The 20,266-nt window shown below is 36.2% G+C and overlaps 1 protein-coding gene across 6 annotated transcripts; it reads right to left on the bottom strand.

The window, feature by feature from the left end:
• Nucleotides 1–3,920: 3,920 nt before the first annotated feature.
• LOC116254305 (guanylyl cyclase 1) lies at nucleotides 3,921–13,249 on the bottom strand. 6 transcript variants are annotated; one of them, XM_031629623.2, is made up of 10 exons: nucleotides 13,117–13,249; nucleotides 12,308–12,577; nucleotides 11,984–12,108; nucleotides 10,238–10,349; nucleotides 9,034–9,108; nucleotides 8,349–8,437; nucleotides 7,294–7,355; nucleotides 6,438–6,510; nucleotides 5,463–5,538; nucleotides 3,921–4,117 (listed from the first exon to the last, which is right to left on the bottom strand). In XM_031629623.2, the coding sequence occupies exons 2-10, from the start codon at nucleotides 12,503–12,505 to the stop codon at nucleotides 4,103–4,105; spliced, it is 825 nt and encodes a 274-aa protein (XP_031485483.1). In that variant the 5' UTR covers nucleotides 12,506–12,577; nucleotides 13,117–13,249; the 3' UTR covers nucleotides 3,921–4,102. The 6 variants fall into 6 exon arrangements, with proteins under 6 accessions (XP_031485483.1, XP_031485480.1, XP_031485481.1 ...); XM_031629620.2 differs by having other exon boundaries at nucleotides 13,033–13,177; XM_031629621.2 differs by lacking the exon at nucleotides 13,117–13,249 and adding an exon at nucleotides 12,971–13,108.
• Nucleotides 13,250–20,266: the final 7,017 nt, after the last annotated feature.

Genomic DNA, 20,266 nt, shown 5'->3' with positions numbered 1-20,266 from the left:
CTGGATTACTGACGGCTAAAAAATGTTGGTGAAACATACACACATAAGGTTTTTCTGACGGATGTAGTAGACGTCAGTAGTTTTTCTCGGAAAAAGAATTTCATCGACGCGAGCTTGACCATGTGTCGGTAAACCTTACTTTTTTTTTTTTATCTACGGGAGCAAATCGGACGTCGATAAAAGCCCAATTTCAACGACGTCATAACGGCTCTCGTGGATGAAGAACATTCTTCATCCACGTTCTTCTTCGAGTGTCAGTAAAAGTGGCTTTCATCAACATGTAGTCCTGGACGTCAGTAAAAATATACTTTTCAGAAATATAGGAAAAACTTCTTTGTTATACTGATTCAAAACTTACAAATTAATTAAAAGCCTACTCTTCTGCTGTATAATTCATATTCTCTAAGCTTAAGGGGTTATTCCATAGAATGAAAATTAAAGATTTCATGGAGAATTCTTTCTTGTCGCATGGGTTGGTATAGTTAGAAATGCTTTTAATTTATACACTAAAAACATGTAGATCACACGTGTAACTACAGTTATTTAGAATGGCTACCTTTAAAATTCAAGTCATTAGTTTAGATATCATGGTCTCATATTTCTACGTTACAAGATCTAAACAGATGTTGCCATAGAGAAAGACAAAGTAAAGGTTAAACAAAATGAGATTCGCAGGCATCGTTTTCAAAGGGACCTGTGAAATTCATACGTAATGACCATATTAAAGTAATGCTTCACGGGTTGCCAAATTTTTTCAATGTTCATTTTTATTGCTTACAAGAAACCATTGACAATCTTTCAGTACGGCTCAATCCTGTGCGTACAGCTGAATATTTCTTCCATATATATATATATATATATATATATATATATACCATTATAAGTGATTTTTTTTTACTTTGTATCGTTAAAAATTGTCGCAAAAGGTACCTTTTGTTGCTAAAAACAATGGTCAAACAATTAACCATTGCAAGTGCACCTTTTGTGACAGTTATTAGTGACACAAAATAAAAAAATAACTATTCAACTACAGAATAGCTGGTTGATTTCAATTCTTCCAAACCCATAAGCACACACATGAACATATATGTATATATATATGAAAGGTGCATATGATAATTACACCGACAGCAAAGCAAAGGTAGTCAACATAAGAATTTTAAAATCTGAGATTGAAAAGGAAAAAGAAGAAAACAACATAAAAGTTCCAAACACTAGGTAGGTTGCGTTCATAATGTCCCCTTTGATAGGGTGCTAGATATGGCTACCCTTTTCCACCCCCTACAACGTGAAGCCCACGTGAGAGACACATAGCCCTTGAAATTCCACCAACCAGGGCACTTGAGATCAACTCATTTGGCCTCTGCCAACCTCCAAAAGAAAGAAACCGCAAGTCCCTGAATCATTTTACTAAATTATGTGAGATAGAGAAAGAGCCGAAATTACATAACAAAATTTGGAGACAATAAGTTCCTTACATACAAGAACAAGTCGCAAAAGTAAAACAACATAGTAAAAGGGGAGGGGAGAAAGAGAGAGATTCTTCCTCCTCAAAACTGGAGTTGGCAGGTAGGTTCTGTGTCACATTGAGATGCTGCAACCACTTAAAATGGTTCATCTTACAGACAAACTTCTATTAGAAACACAGGCACATGCTTGAGTTGGTGCTGCTTCACCCTCTCTCCCCACCTCCCCATGTGTGTACCCATCACCTCACCCACTTAGTGCAATAAAATAATGAAGTTGGGTTATGGAACCCCAATTACTAAAGCCTTCATGGCTAAGGACAGAGAACATTAATAAACCGATAAAGATAAAAAATTGGTTGTGTTTGGATCAGAATGTTACACTATTTTCCCATCAGGTTTCTTCTTCTTCCTGCAGAAAAGCTGCAGCAGTAAGTTGATGGCTTTTCTTTTCTATTCTTTAAATATGTTACTTGATGCACAGTAATTCAGTAGCTGTAAGCTGGTTTAGAAGTTTCTGTCCTTGCGCCCGTAGTTACCATTAGCCTACAATTACTGTCAGAATGGATCTATGCCTTCATGTTTTCTACCATTATAAGAATTCGTCGAAGGTGGCAGTCGCCTGGATCTTAGTTACAGGGGAGTCAGTAAAAAAATGGGGAGTAAAATGGGTTGGACTCAGTTTTAGATCTGAAAACTATTGAATCTACATAATGGTTACATAATGGTTCCAAGGAATGTAGCATACTGGTCGGGGTGGGGTACATATTGACAGCATATGTCTTCGCTTTTGTTTTCATGGATGCTACTCTTAGAAGCCGCAAAAAAGTGGGGGTTCTCTGTTATGTTGAAGGTGACCCACTGCTTACTCCGGCCTTGATGGAGCCTAGGACCCCAAAGGTAAGGGAAGTTTTGTTGAGGAGGGGAGTCTAGGAGTTGTTAACTTCCCGACTCATGGAGACTTAATTTACCTAATGGATATGATTTGTAATGTGAAATCTGGATCTGATTGTCCCGGTTGAGAGGTTTGCATCAAATAGAGAACTTTATACTGAACCTAAATCCGATTAGCAGGTTGATCTTGCTTTACCTTTACCGTCCAACTTTCTCAGATCCAGATACATCTGAATCGAACCCACAAAATTTTACGAGTCAATGATCATGTAAACAAACAGGAAGATGATCTCAGCAGATTCAGATGAGTCATACTGGATCAGAATCCGGGTCTCCAAAAGCCCATATTCAAAAGGGCCATGTTCTGATCCAAAAAGCAACTCATGAGTCAGACCTGAACAAAAGCTGCATCATTGGCCATGGGATCCGATACTAAAACCAAAGAATCTCTGCCTAATCCAGTCGCCATTTACAGTCTGGACAACCCCAGGAGACCATGATTGTGGTTGTTTCAGCACACCATGGATCCGACCATGGTTGGTGCCATAAGTCATGTTGGGGGATGTATCTTTTTTCTCTGTGATCGGTCAAGTCACACAGCTGGAGATGCGGCACTCATCTCGCGCCCCAATGCAACAAATTGGACGACAGCCATTTACAATATTAGTTTCTTACAGAGTATTCTTTTAAAAAGCCAAGGAAAGAAGATGGTCAAAGATGTCAGACATTGTGCCTCACGCCTGGAATTTCAAACCCAAGGAGTCCCACCACACTTGGTAGTACATCTCAACCCATGCCTACCCATTTCTTTTCTCCTCTTGCCTAGATCTGAGAAATCCCTTGCTTAATCTTTGTTCAGATTTTGTTAAGAAACCTGTCATCTTCTCTATCCATTTTGACAATACATGATTGAAGTTAAATTCATGCATCTTTTTTTGGTGACTCATAACAGATCAACCGAAGGGTAAGACTCTAAGATCTCTTTAAAAGTATGGTTTAACAGAATACATTTATCTCAAAGACCCACTTTGTTAAAGTAGGTTACCAAGCCATAGGATTAAACTGAAGCTTCAAAGATGCAGTTTGGTATAAACAGTCGCAAGATTAAGGAGACAGATGCTGTTATCATCTAAAGATGGGGAGACTCCTCCTTTTATGTGCAAGAAAGGGAGTAGATATAATAAGTTCCTTGACAGAGGGCCTGCTTTTGCTTTTCCTTTTATCTGTACCCCTTCTTTTAGGGGCAATAAGAAGACAGTCTGTTGTGAAAGAGGGAAAAACAATGCTTTGACATTCATAACTTGTCCCATATTTTATAATAAATGAGCAAGTTCCCCTAGATACTTCTAATACCAACAAGATCAGTGCAAATTAAAACTCTGGTTTGTCAGATGACTCAGTGAGGGGAGAGAATACGTGAAAAATGATGTGGAAGAAAGTTCACCTCCTTTAAGTGAAAAACTAGAATACAAGAGGTACTAACTCTCTACCTCGTCCATGTGCACAGATGCAAACACGCGCACCAAGGACGTTTCCGAGTTCACATCAAAACGTAAAAGATATCTCAAGAGCCTAAGCTTTATTACTTTTATTTCATATAAAAACTACATCATATGTACATTACAGCAGACTGTACAGAGTGTTGGGTCGTGTAGACAGATGGAATGAACTGTTGCAGACTATCCCAACAAAAATACAGGATATCTAACTAAAATAACTCATCCACAGGAGAGTTTAACTGTTCACCCTAAATAAACCTGCACTCAGAAATTCAATGGTAAAAAGGTTAGCCACATGGGATGTACCATTGCACAGAGATATGGAGAACGGCTAATATATAATGGAAAAACAAATCATTGGTTTTCATTACATAAAGCAACTTCGTCTAGCACCTTTAGCAGAAAGCAAATGGATAACCTAACAACCTGGCAAAACCAAGGCAAACTGACATGGTCTAATAGTTTAGGAAAAAATGCACTTAAGGACTACGGAGAAGGTGGAAGGCCAGCTATTTTTGAGAAGACAATAATCAATGCAATCAATAAAGCACCAGCAAATGTATTATTATAGTACAACAACGAAAATTAATGAATGATCAGGTACCAGTATCATCAAAGCAAGAAAAAAAGAAGCTGTAACGATCACACCAGGGCTGTAGATACAAAATCTACCACTGGCTGCCTCATTTTCCCAGACAGAAAATTAGTACCATACGACAATGAAAGCAAAAGGAGATTCGTCGGTGCCACAATAAATTGGGAGGGATTATTTATTTAGATCGCTTAGAATTTCTTCCCCATTTAGTCACCAAGCACTTGGTGATTAAGCACAACGGCAGGAGTATGGACCACGTCTTTGAATCGAGACTAACTATTTCAACCTACAACCAAAAAAATTAATTTCCTTCACATTTATAACAAATAGGAAGGAAGATCCTAGGGAAACTAAGAGACAGGGTTCTGACATATTCATTGAATGCCGAATCAAGGCAAAATCTTCTACAAGACTAGTGGTAAATGATAAAGTTTCAGTTTACTAGTAGACTGTGACATCTGTTTTTAAGAGATTACATTTGGTCGCAACACAGCTCCAATGTTCAGTGCATTTTGGATTTTTTCTCCGAGTAAGCATCATCCGTCATGATATCTATGAGCCTCCTAAGTATTTATGCAGGTCAAAGCCCCTGAGGTTCAACTTACGCATGTCAGCCTTTACTCTTCAACATCATAATACTAATGGCGGAGATTCTTTGGAAACACACTAGCTATCTGCAGAATTTTGACAGTGGCTTGCAACCAGGAATGATTTTCTAGGGACATGGACTGTCCTTGATGGTTAGAAATGAGGTACGACAATCTAGCGGTGGGATGAAGAGAAATTTCTTGATGCATAACCAGAAACCACCCACCAATAGATGATCAGATATAGCAAATACTTGATATCATGCTGCATCATGTGGTCTTGATCTATGAGTTTATGCATAAAAGTCGTCCACCATTTAGTACATAAATTAGCCAATAAAATAAGGAAAAATCATGCAACATCAAGGAGTTAAAATGTGTTACTACGTAGTTGGAAACAAATTAACATAGAAGAACTTACCAAAAGAATATCTTCATCTGTGCCAAAAGACTTACGAGCTTGTTCTAGGCATTCTAGGGAGACTCTTTCATGCTTCCTGTTAGTAAGACATTCCAAATTTAACTAGCTAAAAGCATTAATCCTGCCTTAATAACAAAAAAAAAAGTGACAATGTTAAGGAAAACGAAAAGATATATCACAATTTCATCAATCAGGTCAATAAAAATTCCATTCACAGGCATTTTCAGCAGGCTTGGATGCCACATATTCTGTACAGATGCGAAAGGAACATATGCAAAGGGAATGGCAAGGCAATGACAGATCTGTTTGTTTTTGCTGCAAAAGAGGAGAAAAAAATAGACTTCAAAGCTTCAAAGAGAACCATTCAAGCTAGAGCCAAAAAGATGTTTTTGGAGGTTGACTGCCGATCACGGCCTTTGAACCATGTTTTGTGATATTATACATGACTAGAAAGTGAGAAGTCAATATCCATTTGGACTACCCAAGGCATAAGTGGATCATAACAAACCTAAAAGTATGAATGACATACCCAAGTAATAGCTAGACATACTTAATCAAAAGTACATTCTCAGATGTACTGATTCAGCGATGTGCATTCAACATTGGCAGAACAGTAGCTGATCCAAATATACATTCTAAATATACATTCTAAATATACATTCTTTGGAAAATGGTAAATTGCAAAAGGGAGAAAAAAAATCAGTTCCCTGATAAGCAGATTTCAGTTTACTTTCCAAATTTTTCCTGGACTGAATAAATATTGTGTTTTCCAAGATGTAGTGCAACTTACAGAAATCAGGCAAAAGGCTTTGATTTCTTCTACCTTACCACTAAATCAAATAGTTCATTAAGATACATAATTTCATGCTCATTTAGAGATAAAAGTGAAAGGAAAATTGGAATTTATATTATAGGAATGTGGAAAATGGAGAGATATCTTTCATATAAGCAGGAAATATGTGGAGAAATAAACACCTTGAGCTAGCTGGATCTCGGATCTCAAACTCATCTGTGTCCATGTCATAGCCACAAATCACAACGTAATGACCTATAAAATGAACACAATAAGACTGAATAAATCAAATAGACTATGTTTACCAGATAATAGGATAAAATATTTTCGAGACATTTCATTTGATAGAGAACCATCAATATGGAGATGTGAAAGGTTTGCTACTTTGTTTGCTTGGGATAGAATCATTACTCCCCTTATTTACATCGAGAACCAAGGCTTGAATTGTGCAACAAAAAGGTACCAATAAAGAAAAAAAACACGTAAAACCACATTCATGTGATTATAAGAAGATATCATCTGATTCATAAAGATGATAACAAAAGGAGGATAAAGCCTTATTGTATGGAAAAACAGGTGCTCCAAAATTCAAAACTCTCCAAGATTATAGACTTCCTTCAACACCAGCATCTTGTATTGATCAGGTACATTATTTAATAACTCACTCAAACCAAATCTAGTTCACACTTAACAGATTTTTAAACTTTTTTTCATTTGTTCTTCTGCTCATTCTACTCAAAAACTTCATTCAGTTGAATGCAATGGACACAAAATTAGGAAGAGATGCATATATGAATCCATTCAGTTGGCCAAAGAAAAAGCCTTTCCAATTTTTTTAAGCAGAGCAAACTGCCGTTACTTATAATGCATTTCAAACTACAGTCCGAGCCCCTTACTTTTTGCAGTCACTATTTTTCATCTAACATGCATGAGGAATCATCTTGAATGAGATTGTAGATGTATTTAGCCAAATATGATTTTTTTTTTCTTGATGAAATGCTTAACCAGCTTGAAAGTATAAATTTGTCAGTAAAGTACCTATGTAACCAGAAGTTCCACCACAGCATCCTGAGCCACAGAAGTCTTCCAACCAAGAATGACTGCAATAAATTCCCTCTCAAATCAATAATCATGCAGTAAAATAACATACAGAACAACAATGAATGAAACTTACAAAATTTATTCACGTGGAAGTAGGTGATTGAACATATAGAAAAACAAGGTGCAAGTAGGTGATAAAAACAAAGAGGGCAAGAAAACATCACATTGATAAGAAATTAGGCCTTCCCACTAGACAAAGTATAATGATACAGAGAAATCAAATGAAAAGAAAAACTAGCCAAGGCCAGCACCCAGTTGTTGCTTTCCTTTAAATCAGTTGCACAAGGCCGATATATATTCTGAAGAGTGTAACAGGAACTTTTTGCCAGAGCATATTTACCTGAAAAATTCAAACAAAAATAAGGGCACACACACACAAATGCATGCACCCAACCTAACACTTTCAGAGAACCGTGCAAACTCCATTGGTGTGCTTGTTTTCAAATGTACACAACATGCATATAACTATATGAACAACACAAAAAGCATAAGCACAAACCGTGGACATGCATACTTTAGAATGACCGGGGTGCTACTATCATAGCCAACTTTTGTTTTTCAAAATTTTGATTATTTTTCCACATTCATTTTTTGAAATTTGACCTTATGGATGTGATTGCAACAATGTTTAGTAGGAGTCCACTATTAGAGCATTGAAATCAATAGCTCGCATTTTTCTATAATTTCAAGTCTTAAAAAATTCAAAATTTTCACGCAAACATGATGCAAGATTTTATTCTTCAGAGGTCTAGATTGAGCACATCTACAGGATTTGATTTGGCCAATGTGCACTTAAGGGAAAAAAAAATAAAGAGGATTATAACCGTCCACATGATATGGATGACAGGAGGAACCAAGTTTTCTACACACCAACAACAAAGAATGAGAAGTGGAAGAAAAATGTTCATCTTTCTACCAGCATTACAAAGCAAACAACCACAGCATCCTAAAATAGTTTGCTATAATATAATACAGTAAAAATGACTTACAACCTTAGCTTGAGCTTGTCAACCAAGGCAATTGCAATATATCTTCCTGAAAGTACCATGATGGAGATTTCTTCACCACTGATGGATCTGCACTGTAACAACAAAAATTGTAGAACTACATCCAATCTCAACAAACATGGCGGCCAATTCATGCAGGTAGAAGCAACTCAAAAATGTAGAAACAAAATCTACTGATAAGAGCTTATAGAACTAGGAGAAGCTTGGGCCATATAATAATTAGAAAACCATTGCACATATAACATAAAAAATGACCACTATAAAATGTTTATGTCCAAGCTAGCTGCAATTTGAAAGAAATGACAGAATAAGACCGATATAACTGTTTCTCTGAAGCCAATTTTAGTTTTACAGCAGATGAAATTCAACTTATGATAAAATGAAAAGTTTTCGGAGAACCTTAGCTTGCAAAATAAACCTTAAACACCTATATATATATATATATATATATATATATATATATATATATATACAAATTTTCTTATCATTCAAGATTGCAAATTGCTGCACAAGTTCAGCTAATATAAAGGGTCCAAATGATTGTTCAAGACCCAAACTCACTTTCTTTTCAGTAGGCATGCACCTTCAGCTTTAACATGAATAGACATGACATTCTCTGTCCATCGCAGATTCGAACAAAAAAAAAAAAAAACTTAAAGAAAATAGGTACCTGTATGCTAATTCCTGCTTGAGTTGCATTTTTAAAAAGGCTATCAACCCGACTTGTATCATCTGGCAATTGCTCCTACACATTTAGAAACAACAGAAAAACAAAAACTACGATCAAAGTATATAAAAAGTAATCAGTCCAAAATAATCATGCATTTTCGAATTGAACCCAAAAAAGGAACTGCATCCATAGCCATATTAAAATTTTAAAATAACTTGACCCAGACCATTGACAATCAAGACACAGGTAGGAAAAAAAAATGCTGGAATATCATCATGATATTTCCATAAAAGAATAGCTATAAGTTTACTTTCAAAACTTCCAAATTGTACTCCGCAAATTGCCTCAGAAACACATTCACACATGCAGACAATCACAACCTAGTAAGCAAATACATATAAAAAAAATTGTGTTTAAAAACATGATAAAAGATTGAATATGCTTCTTCTCAGGCTTAGGAAATTACCAGTAAGAAAACATAAATGAACATTTACCACATAAATAAATGTCCTATCTCAACCACAATTATAAAGTACGAACCATGGGTCACTTGATGTGCCACAGTGACCGTTCAATTCTTCTTTTCCAGAAATTGGGCAAAATAGACCCATGCCATGGCTTAGTACTTTCAAAACTTCAACAGATTAAGTTCCTTAACCAAAATCAGCCATTGATAAAAAATTTATTGGCTAAACATCAGAAAGCAAGAACAATGTTACAAATATATATTTCGCGGGATAAGGAGGGCCAAGACCTTATCTTATCCCATCTAAGCAGAATGTATGACAGAGGCAAGAAAAGGAAACATGAGAGACAAGGATGAAAAAATAATTATTTTACAAACAAGAATTGTTAACAGAGTATTAGAAGTAGCCTGTTCTATGCCCTTACTTTGAAAAAATGTGGCCATGGAGGCCAGAATAATTAAAGCTCAGTCACATTTTTGTAAGACTATGATATATATCCTAATCGAAGATGGAATATTAAGCATACTTAAAGCCACGTTGAGCCAATATCCCCAACCATCCAGTGCAGAGTGACAGCTAAAGGTTGACATTTGGCTGTCATCCACTATCCCCTGTCGTCAAAAGTTTTATCCACAAGGAAAAGAATCATCCTGACTCACCTAAATCTGAGACCACCTTCGCGTGAAACTCATTGTAGGTAAAGAAAACAAGGATGTTATAGCAATTTAAAAACTCACCTTGTAGAAGGTCTCCACAGCAAATTCTGGATTTGCACCAAGAGTTACAGTAAGGAAAGAAAATCTCACAGAGAACCTGTGCAGTAAATGTGCCAGATCAACTGTCCAAATGCTGCCAAAGAAAATATTTAGTCCGAGTATGTTAATCATAGCTCCAAGGTTAACATAAGGAAACAAAAAACCATTGAGTCTTTACACTCATCCATGGTACAAGAGTTAAAATCTGCTAGGATTAATAAGGGAAGTAAATGTTATAGTATCTCAAGTCCCAGCCACAGCTTGGGAGATGGAATTGAACAGCTTAAGTCTTGGAAAAAAAAAAGCTAGCGCGTTCTCCCAAACCCACCCTCACAGGGGCTGCACATCTACCCTCAGAGTTCCAAGATGTTTCATATTTCACACTTCAGTTACACAAATCAACACCATGTAAAAGAAACATAGTTCTTAAACAAGCAAATTTTTGATGGGCTCAGTTAGAATCATGTTTGCATTCCCATTTCGCTAGTACCTAGCTGGCTAGCTCCTTATTGATATCACAAGCTGAAAGATAACTTCTCATTTGTTGAGGTGGTTACAAATTATTATCTTGATATAGTAGTTTATTCATATTGAGATTAATTTCTGCAATGCATAACTTTTTCTACTTGGGATACTAATTCTATATGCTTTTTGCTGTAAAGATCATTATGATCATGCTAATATTTCAACGCATACCTGCAAAAGTTTCCACTATCATATGGAATTCTCTGTTTCTAGTTTCTAGAGTGAGGAAAAAAGAAAGAAAACAGCACAAAGCCAACTAACAGGTTGACCAACCAAGTCTCCATCGAAGGATGAATTATTTAACAACAAAAAGTTGGATTCTGAATCTGTGATTATGATGTTGCATGAGGCATTAATCTTTAGGTCAGAAAAGATACAAGATTAATCACCAACAATAAGCTACAAATAAAACAAGTGCTGGATTTAGGTGTACCCAAATAGACCAATTAATGATGTAAATAAACATGACTAACTTTTACTGCTTCAAGAATATGAACTATACCCATAAATAACAGTTCCAAATATATCACATGTGGAAAAAAAATCAGCAAAATATTAATCATTCAATCAAGAAAAGAGTCTCCGTACCCTTAGACATCCAGAATTAGATATATTTTGAAATACGATTCTTTAAAGAAATACAGGAAGCCAGTGTTGCACGTGGCATATGTCATGTTTCCTTCAAAAAAACCTCTGAACTAGACATATGTTGAAATTTTCTCGGTAGATTTTCCGTGAAAAGGCCAAACCAGAGTTAACCTATTGACATCTAAACGAAAATTTTGTGGCAAATGCAAGATATCATTGATCTGCTAAGAAACATTCAACAATCAGGAGAAAAGAAGCACTACTTCAATTGGTAGCGGAATGAACATGGCAACTAAGGAACAAAAATAACAGTTAAACTGGAAAACCGCATGTCTTTATAGTTGATAACCGATGTCTAATACGAACAGGCAGTGTCAAACTAATTAAACAAAAAGAACCAAAGAAACATCACGCGAATGCTCACTGCCGGGAATTCATGATCCCATCAGGAAGCAGGGAACAGATCACAAGACACTAAAAAGTAGATAAAAAAATGTTTTCGCATCACAAAGTACACGACACTAACTTTAAAGCAACGATGTTACGTTTCTGTTTATTTTATCAAACAATTAAATATCAATCCCCAAATGGCACACAATTCGGAAGCATATATACCTTGTTGTGCGGCACAACTCGGCGAGACTATGAATATCTCCGTCTTCAAACCCAAGAGTTCTCAGAACCATCAAAACACAAGCAAGACCACAATCCCAAGCACAAAGCTGGCGTACATGAGGCACCTTACACAACAAACATAAAAACATACAAGTTAAAAACCAAATCCGGTGTAAGACTTTAATGAATCAAAAAGTACGATTTACATGCGGGAATAATCCATATGCATCATAAACACAACCAATTAACCAACAATTGGCGAAAATTTATTCAGCTCAAAAGGAGAAACAGAGAACAGCGGATGAGCAGGTGCAAGTGAATTACGTCAACGAAATGCGACCGAGATGGAACAGTTTCGTCACCAAACTGAGGCAGCCGAGACAACTTCATCCAAGCAAATCCCTCGGTGAAACAAGAACCCCCTGTCCCACTGTTCTCCGAGACACAACATCTCCGGGTCCTTCCTGTGCGGGAGACAACCGAATCAGCGGTGAGCACGTGCTGAAGGCTGGCTTCATCCATATTAGCAGGAAGACCGTTGCCTTCTACTTGGCATGAAAGGTTGCAGTTGACATGAAGAACCTAGCCGCAGACCTGAAGAGAGAAAAAAACAAGCAACAAAGAAAACAACCACTTCTTGAATCTTCTTCAACATCTAAAGGCAAACAATTAGCAACCAATGCCCGCGACTTGATTATAACCAGAAAAACAAAAAAACAAGAGAAAATAACACTCTTTCTAAACCTTCTCAAGCTATGGAATTTCGCCTCTAAACTCTAAAGTCTCAATACAAACAAAAGATAATCCGGAAAACCCAAAACCAATTTCTCTCCCTTTGATAATCTCCCCAAAAGAACACCACCCCCGTTCAAATTTTGCTAGAAAGAAAAGGCGCCACAAAAGCCTCGAGAGTCAAAATGTTCACATGCCCACAAAGGAAAAGCAATTGCAAACCAAGAACCATGAAAATGGTACAAAAATTACGACCACCAACAAAAATGGAGAAAGGCCACCATGGACTCTCTGACTCCAAGGAGAAGGAAACCGACCATTGACAGTCAGCCGCGACCAGACGTCGGTAAACGTGATAAATAAACGCAGGGGATGGTGATGATAATGACACGAGCATTTACCCATTGGGGAAGAAGGTGATACGTTTATACCGACGGGGTCTGCCTCCCTTTTGGAAAATTGGAGCTAATCCAGAGCACGTTCCCTTCTTTCTCTCCCCTCTCCATGATTGGACCCCACGCGATGGTTGGTGCGTGTTCCTCCATTATATGAACTTGACATTCCCGTGCTCAAAATCTTGTCATTAACAAATTCATCTCTTTTTTTTTTTTAGTTAACTAATTTTGAAATTAATGCATGAAGCTAAACTTTATCATGAAATATTTTTTCTTTTGTGACAAAATCTAATGCAAACAGCCTAGCAAGAAAATAAAATAATAAGTTATAATATGGGATAAACCATTCTTCATATGTAAGCTTGTGATTTGGTAGTGGAATTGTTAGAGTATCAAATTGTTGAAGCTAAAAAGGTTTGAGCACCAATTTGTCAATTATAATAAATGAACAAAAATTTTGAAATTGTCTCTAAGTAATGGATGCTTATGAGAAAAAATTCAATTGGGGGAGGATTGGATAACCATTCGGCCCCTATTCCACCTCACATGCGTGGATATAATATCATTTTTCTTATATATTTCGATTTTGGAGCTTATTCTATAATAATTCCATGAACCTGTTACCACCGACCCCACCCCACTGGCAGAATATCTTTTTCATTGTATGATATATCTCAGAACTTATAACAGCAGTGCATCTCCCAATGATATAAAACTTAGCTTTATCTCATATTTACATCACTATACTATTTATATTAATGAATTTTGAAACTTTGTTTTATGTCTTACGATCTGTTGATTTTCTTTTATAGTTCAGAATTTTAAATAAATTGAAAGTAATTAAACCGGTGGCCGCTATGGTACCTAAATGTTCTCATATGGAAATTTTAATGCGCATTCTGCTTTATGTTTGAAACAATGCTCTGGTGTTTGATTTTACATGAAATTTACTTTTTGGGACGTCCCATTATGAAATGTAACTGTTTAACTTTATTAATGTAAGGTTTAAAGCCAACTGTAGAGAATTTAATGCATACAAATAATTTATTCTAAAAAAGTATATCTAAGTGCCGGATTCTACGCATCGGGCATGGACTCGGGGATTATACAAAACCATCTCTCTCTCTCTCTCTCTCTCTATATATATATATATATATATATATGTATATATATATATATATATATATATATATATATAGTTTCTACGGATACCCAAAAAAAAATCAGATTGATCTTCCTTAAAACAGGGGAGAAAACTTTCAGATGCTTCAATGGTATTCAGGATTTTATCTTCCTTACCATCAACAAACAACGGTGGAGTTGTTAATGGATTTGATATACTAATCCGATCTCTGGAACAGCTTAATGCATGCGATAAAAATATCAGAACGGATTATTTTTCAATTTTGGATTTTGTATGCAAGTTGACAACTGAGTCCAAACCCGAGTTTGATACTCGACTAGGATCGATAGAAATCTGACCCAAGCGAATAAATTAAAAAAAAAAACATCGGTTTCTAGAAGTAAAACCGAAGCCTTAATCTAAGTTTTTATAAATCAAATCCAATTAATTCAAATTCTGTAAAATCTAGATCCAACCCAAATGGGACAAGAAATCCAGAGATGAAGTTGGAGATATTTGACTAAACTGAAGTGGAAATTTGTCTTCTACCCTTTACACGTCCAACCTTTTGTTCTTTTGCCTTATTTCCATGGAAGATACAAGAAGTTGTATATGACAAAAATGTCCTTGTACTTTCCCAATAAAATATCTTTTTACAAGGGTAAAAATGGAAGAACTAAGTTTCCTTTTTAAAATAACCTAAATACTCATCTTTACTTTTTTTTTTTTTTGCTGTTAGCCCCTTAAAATAAGGTATATTTCGGGGGTGGAGGTAAGTGGGGTCTCCATGCCTAGGGCTGCACAACTAGCCGAGTCAGCTCAGGCTCGACTCAAACCCACTAAAAAAAACTCGGCTCGTGCTTGACTTGTTTATTAACGAGCTGAGTTCAAGCTTACAAAGATACTCGAAATGATAAACGAGTCGAGTTCAAGTTTCAGGAACTCGACTTGTTTATACTCAACTCATAAACCGGTACTCTTTATAATATTGCCAAAACTAGTTTCACAAGTTACACGAGTTAAACGAATTACACAAGTTAACGCTTACACAAATTAAACGAGTTAATGCTTACACGAGTTAATGCTAAACGAATTAATGCTTGGACAAGTTAAATGAGTTGAGTTTGGGCTCAAATTTGTGAAGTCGAGTCGAACTTGAGTCGAGATCGAGCTGGCCAAGCTCGGGCTCGACTCGGCTTTGTGCGCAGCCCTATCCATGCCCCACTAAACCAAATTTAAACCATTGGTTCGGTGCTTGGACCAGGGTTGGCATGGGTTAAGTTATATGGGGCTGCCCTACGGAACTAGGGTCACTGCTTTATAGATATGAATGGACCTCGGTGTTAAGTGTTAAGTATGTATTAATTACTTTATAAAAAAAAATTCTGATGACTCCACCCTTGATATATTTTGTATTTTGTACAAAAGAAGCAATCTTTCTTTTCTGGTACCCCAAATATTTCCTTCTGCGATTTAGCTGAAAGTCAGGCAACTTTTTTGGTAAAAATTATTTTTTCCTAAAGTTGTTGCTTACTCGTTTTCTTATCTTCTAAGTTAAATCTCATCTAGAAGCATAATTGTCGTGTGTTCATGATGTGACTTGCGAAAAGCTATACTTAATTTCATCTAGAAGCATAATGGCTGGGCATATACATGCTCAGTATTCAACAATTTAATATCTTTTCAAGGTAAAAAGTATACAATAAGGTCCAAAACGACAACAGCCTGTTAAAATGTTTTTTAACAATTAAAATAAAATTGAAGTTCGAAAGTCATTACATTTTCACCTACAAATATTTTATATGTTTTCTTAAACAAGTCATTTAAAGATTGATTCGATAACCATGGTGCTTAAATTCGTATACTCATAGTCTTGTATTAAGTGCCATAACCATCCATAAGCTCTTCTACCTCAATCTTCTTATGAGCTTGAAAATCACTCTACTTACGAATCTATAGTATTGATATATTAAACTCACTTTTCAGCTAATTGATCATGTATAACTTTATCTTAAGAATTAAGATCCGCCACCCAGTCAAAGACTGAAGCCTACTCGTAACGAGGGTTTTATCATGCTTGATAAGAGACAAGAGACGATATACTTTGATCTTGGTATCGTGCACTATACCATATGGCACAATAGCATAGCACTCATCGGAATCGAAAAGCTGATGTCTACCTCAGTCTCCTTATGAGCTTGAAATTTCATAGTTCCCGTATGTTAGATATGACCCACTGCCGGAAGCCCCCCTAACAAGGGCTATGTGGTGCTTGGTAAGAGACTGTATGCTTTCATCTTAGTAACCATATGGCACAAGAGCATAGCACCTACTCCAATCGAAGAGGTAATGCGCCATTGTTGTGCCTTTAGTCTGACTGGTTAGGTTATGTCCCTCGAAGCATAGAGCTTTATCTGCCATTTATTTTCCCTACTTTTACCTTACTGTATGGGTTTAAATAATTTTTTTAAATACATGATTTTAATATTAGCAATTTCGAGCCCTCGTTCTTTATTGACTAAACTAAAGTTTAAAAAATTGCCTCTTCATCTTCATAAAGGGTTCCAGCTTTTAAGTTGAAACTACAATGTAATGCCGAATAAACATTTTTTGAAGGGGCCTCAGTTACAAATTTTTATATTCGAATGAGCACTTATATATCTGATGGAGCAAATATTTTATAAATGTTAATGCGAAAATAAAGAAACATGAAAGGGCCCTACCAAACCACATGTTAACTCTAAAAAGTACATTGACACCTTTTTTTTTTAATATTATTTTGGATGGCAACAATTTTTTTTTTGACGCAAAAGCCTAACAGAAATTCAAACATGTTAACCTTCGCACATCTGCAACGTTTTTGCGTCAAAAATTCAAACATATTTACCTGAACACATGTGTAAGGCTTTTATTCAAATCTGTAAGGCTTTTGCGTTACAAATGTGTTCGGGTAAATATGTTTGAATTTTTGACGGAAAAGCTTTATAGATGTGTTCAGGTAAATAAGCTAAGGCTTTTGCTTTTCTCTTAAGCATCCATCATGATGTATGACTAGTAGTCAATTATCATAACAACATTAATGGTGGTTTATGGTGCAAAAGTGATTAATCATGCAGCTTGTAGCCATAGTTTATGGTGCATTAGCGATATATTTTTAATGTGTTTTATTCAGCAAACACTTCATTGGGTTTAATTTCTGTGGTCATCAGCCGGCCACCAAAAGCAGACCAAAGTGTGGGATACCATTCATATTATCGGGCAAAGCAAACAATTCTCTCGGCCCCATTACAGTTTTATTGTATAAGAAACAAACAAAAAGGTGTTTATCATTAATTTCTTATTTGTTACAGAACAAATTTTCAATTTATTTTGATTTTAGTTCATTGTGGTAAATGGCTTAGCAAGCACATTCAAAACTAGAAAAAATCAACATAATATGTGCTGTATTCTTATACTCAATCAACTACCATATCATTTTCACATCAAAATATTTTGTTTGAACTTTCAAGATCTTATCCAAGCTTTGGCTGAATTGACGTGTCATTCCAACCGCAACGTAGTGTCGGTGACTAATCCTGACGGCGAGTCTTGGAGAGGGTGGTGTGCAACCCATGAGGTAGTTGCCCTGGAAACCATATTATTTATTAGGGGAGTCGGTAAGAATAATATTAATATTGTATTTTATAAATCTATGCTAAAGGTTGGAATAGATTCTTATATATATTATTTTATCGATCTATTCAATCTTTGGCACATATTCATGTAATTATAGTATATTCATATCTTCACATTGTACTCAATTAAAGCCAAATATTTTTATAAAAAAGAGATAGGAGAGGCAATCAGGCAGATTGAAAGAAGGTCCGGCACCATGGAGTGAAAGGTGGGAGCTTCAGCTCTCCATCGGACATTAAGATGATGCTCTTCCTACTCATTTAGAAAGAAGAAAAGGAGAAACAAAAGGGTTTAAGAAATATTGTTTCGGCAAATAGATTGAGTCTTCCCACCGTTTCGGCAAATAGATTTTGTTCCTTGCTCTTTGTTGTTAGATGGAGCCATCTAATTTTCACATCATTAAGTCATGAAGGAGGTAGAGTTGCGCGGTGACAAGGCTTGTAGATCGAAGGTTCCATGTGTTTTTGATATCTCACCTATATTATATATCATATAAAGTACTATATATATATATAAGAAAAATAAAATCAATTGACTACTATTATCGTATCGTGGGATGACTTTTTTTATTTTATAGCTTACAAAGATATGCAAGATGCGTTCCATTGCTAAAAATCAGGATCATACAATTGACCATCATTAATACAAATGACATAAAATTGAAAAAAAAAAACCATCAATCCACATAAAGTTAGCTGGCTGATTTCAATATATGTAAAATAAACTGACAGACACTTAAATATTAGACAATCACTCGATCTTGTTTAGATTGACGATCATTAAAAATGATAAAGTATTTTTATCATCTAATATTAATTACACATTTTTTCATCCACCAATTTGAAAAAAGATCGAGGGCTCAGATCTCGTATACCATCTATGTGCAGCAACTACCATTCTCTTCCCCTTTCTCTCTCTCTCCTCTCTCTTTATATATATATATATATATATATAAAGTTTTTTCCCCTCCAGTCTTTTCATTTTCAAATCCAACCCTATAAAAAAAGTGAACTTCCCATTTTCGTTCTAACATTTGAATCTGCGCAGCATCTAGGCAGTCAGTGAGGGTTTTTTTTTTATTTATGTCTTTTTTCGAAATTCCCTTTATTAAATCTTGGACCTGACTCCGATGATCAGTTTTTTTTTTTTTTGTTAAAGAAAAAATCTTGACATCTGGCGTGTTTGGAAGCGGTTCTATTATTTCCTTTTTGGTGATACTGAGACCCGACCCGAAACCAAAAGAGACAGTTACCTCGCAACTGCGCGCCGGCGATGACGAGATGGGGCAACATGCAGAAAGCACGTGCCCGTTGACACTTTGACCTGCAGTTGGCAGACACCCGAACCAAAATGCATTCGCTTCTTCCAGATATTTCAGAACCGTCCTTCCAGTTGCCGGACCCTGCCCACACTGGATCCGGTTTGATGAGCTCCACTTAATCCATTTTTCGTCACTCCCTTTGGTGCCATACCACTGCACCAAGGGTCAAGGTCGGTAATTAAAACTTACTCAAACCGGACTCGTTTATAAGCAAGTTAGAACTAGAATTCAAATATACGCTTGAAATGTTAAACGAGTTGAGTACGAGTTGACTACACAATCAATACTGAATTACAAGGAATAACAACTAAACAAGTTTATATTCATGTTGGTGACGGGAAAGCTTCACAATTGTGCTTTATATTCATGTTGGTGACGGGAAAGCTTCACAATGAAGGCACCCTTAAGGCCTAGCAAGGAATCTTGACTAGGGACACACATGGCAGCTTTCTTTAAAGGTGTCAAGAAGAGATCGTATTATCACACGTTCACGTACCATGTCATTTGATTGTTATGGAACTAATTTGTTTGTTTCATTTTAATGTGATTCAATCATTTTTTTTTTCAGCAATTAAAAGAACTGAACTTTTATCGAGACTCTAAAAATTGAGTTACCATGTATTTAATGCCTCTTCACAAAGAATTTCTGGCACTGAATAATAACTAGAAGAACTCTTTATTAAAATAAATGTGTAGTCTAAGTTATGAATAACACTGCAACTTCATTTTAGTTTACAGTGCCATTGGTAGCCATGTTCATTCATGGCACGGCCGCTCCCCTGGCAAGGTAGTTTTCGTCGAAAAATGAGGTCGTTGACTGCCGTTAAAGCTAGTAATTATCCGTCGCCAATTACCCGTTGAATTCAGGATTCGGATCTGAATCCAGCTCTCCAGAATAACCGGACCGTCCAGGCTGTGGCACTTGTGCAATTTCCGCCATCCGAGTCAAGCGTGGGAAATTTTGTGCCCATTTTCGTCCGCGGAAATCTTGACTTCTCGCCTGCCTTTTTTTTGATCTGTCATCCCAGTCTTCAATG

This window comes from Nymphaea colorata, chromosome 5 (genome assembly GCF_008831285.2).
Source record: "Nymphaea colorata isolate Beijing-Zhang1983 chromosome 5, ASM883128v2, whole genome shotgun sequence".
NCBI classification, from domain to species: Eukaryota; Viridiplantae; Streptophyta; class Magnoliopsida; order Nymphaeales; family Nymphaeaceae; genus Nymphaea; species Nymphaea colorata.
This window is presented reverse-complemented; position numbering and strand designations above follow the sequence as displayed.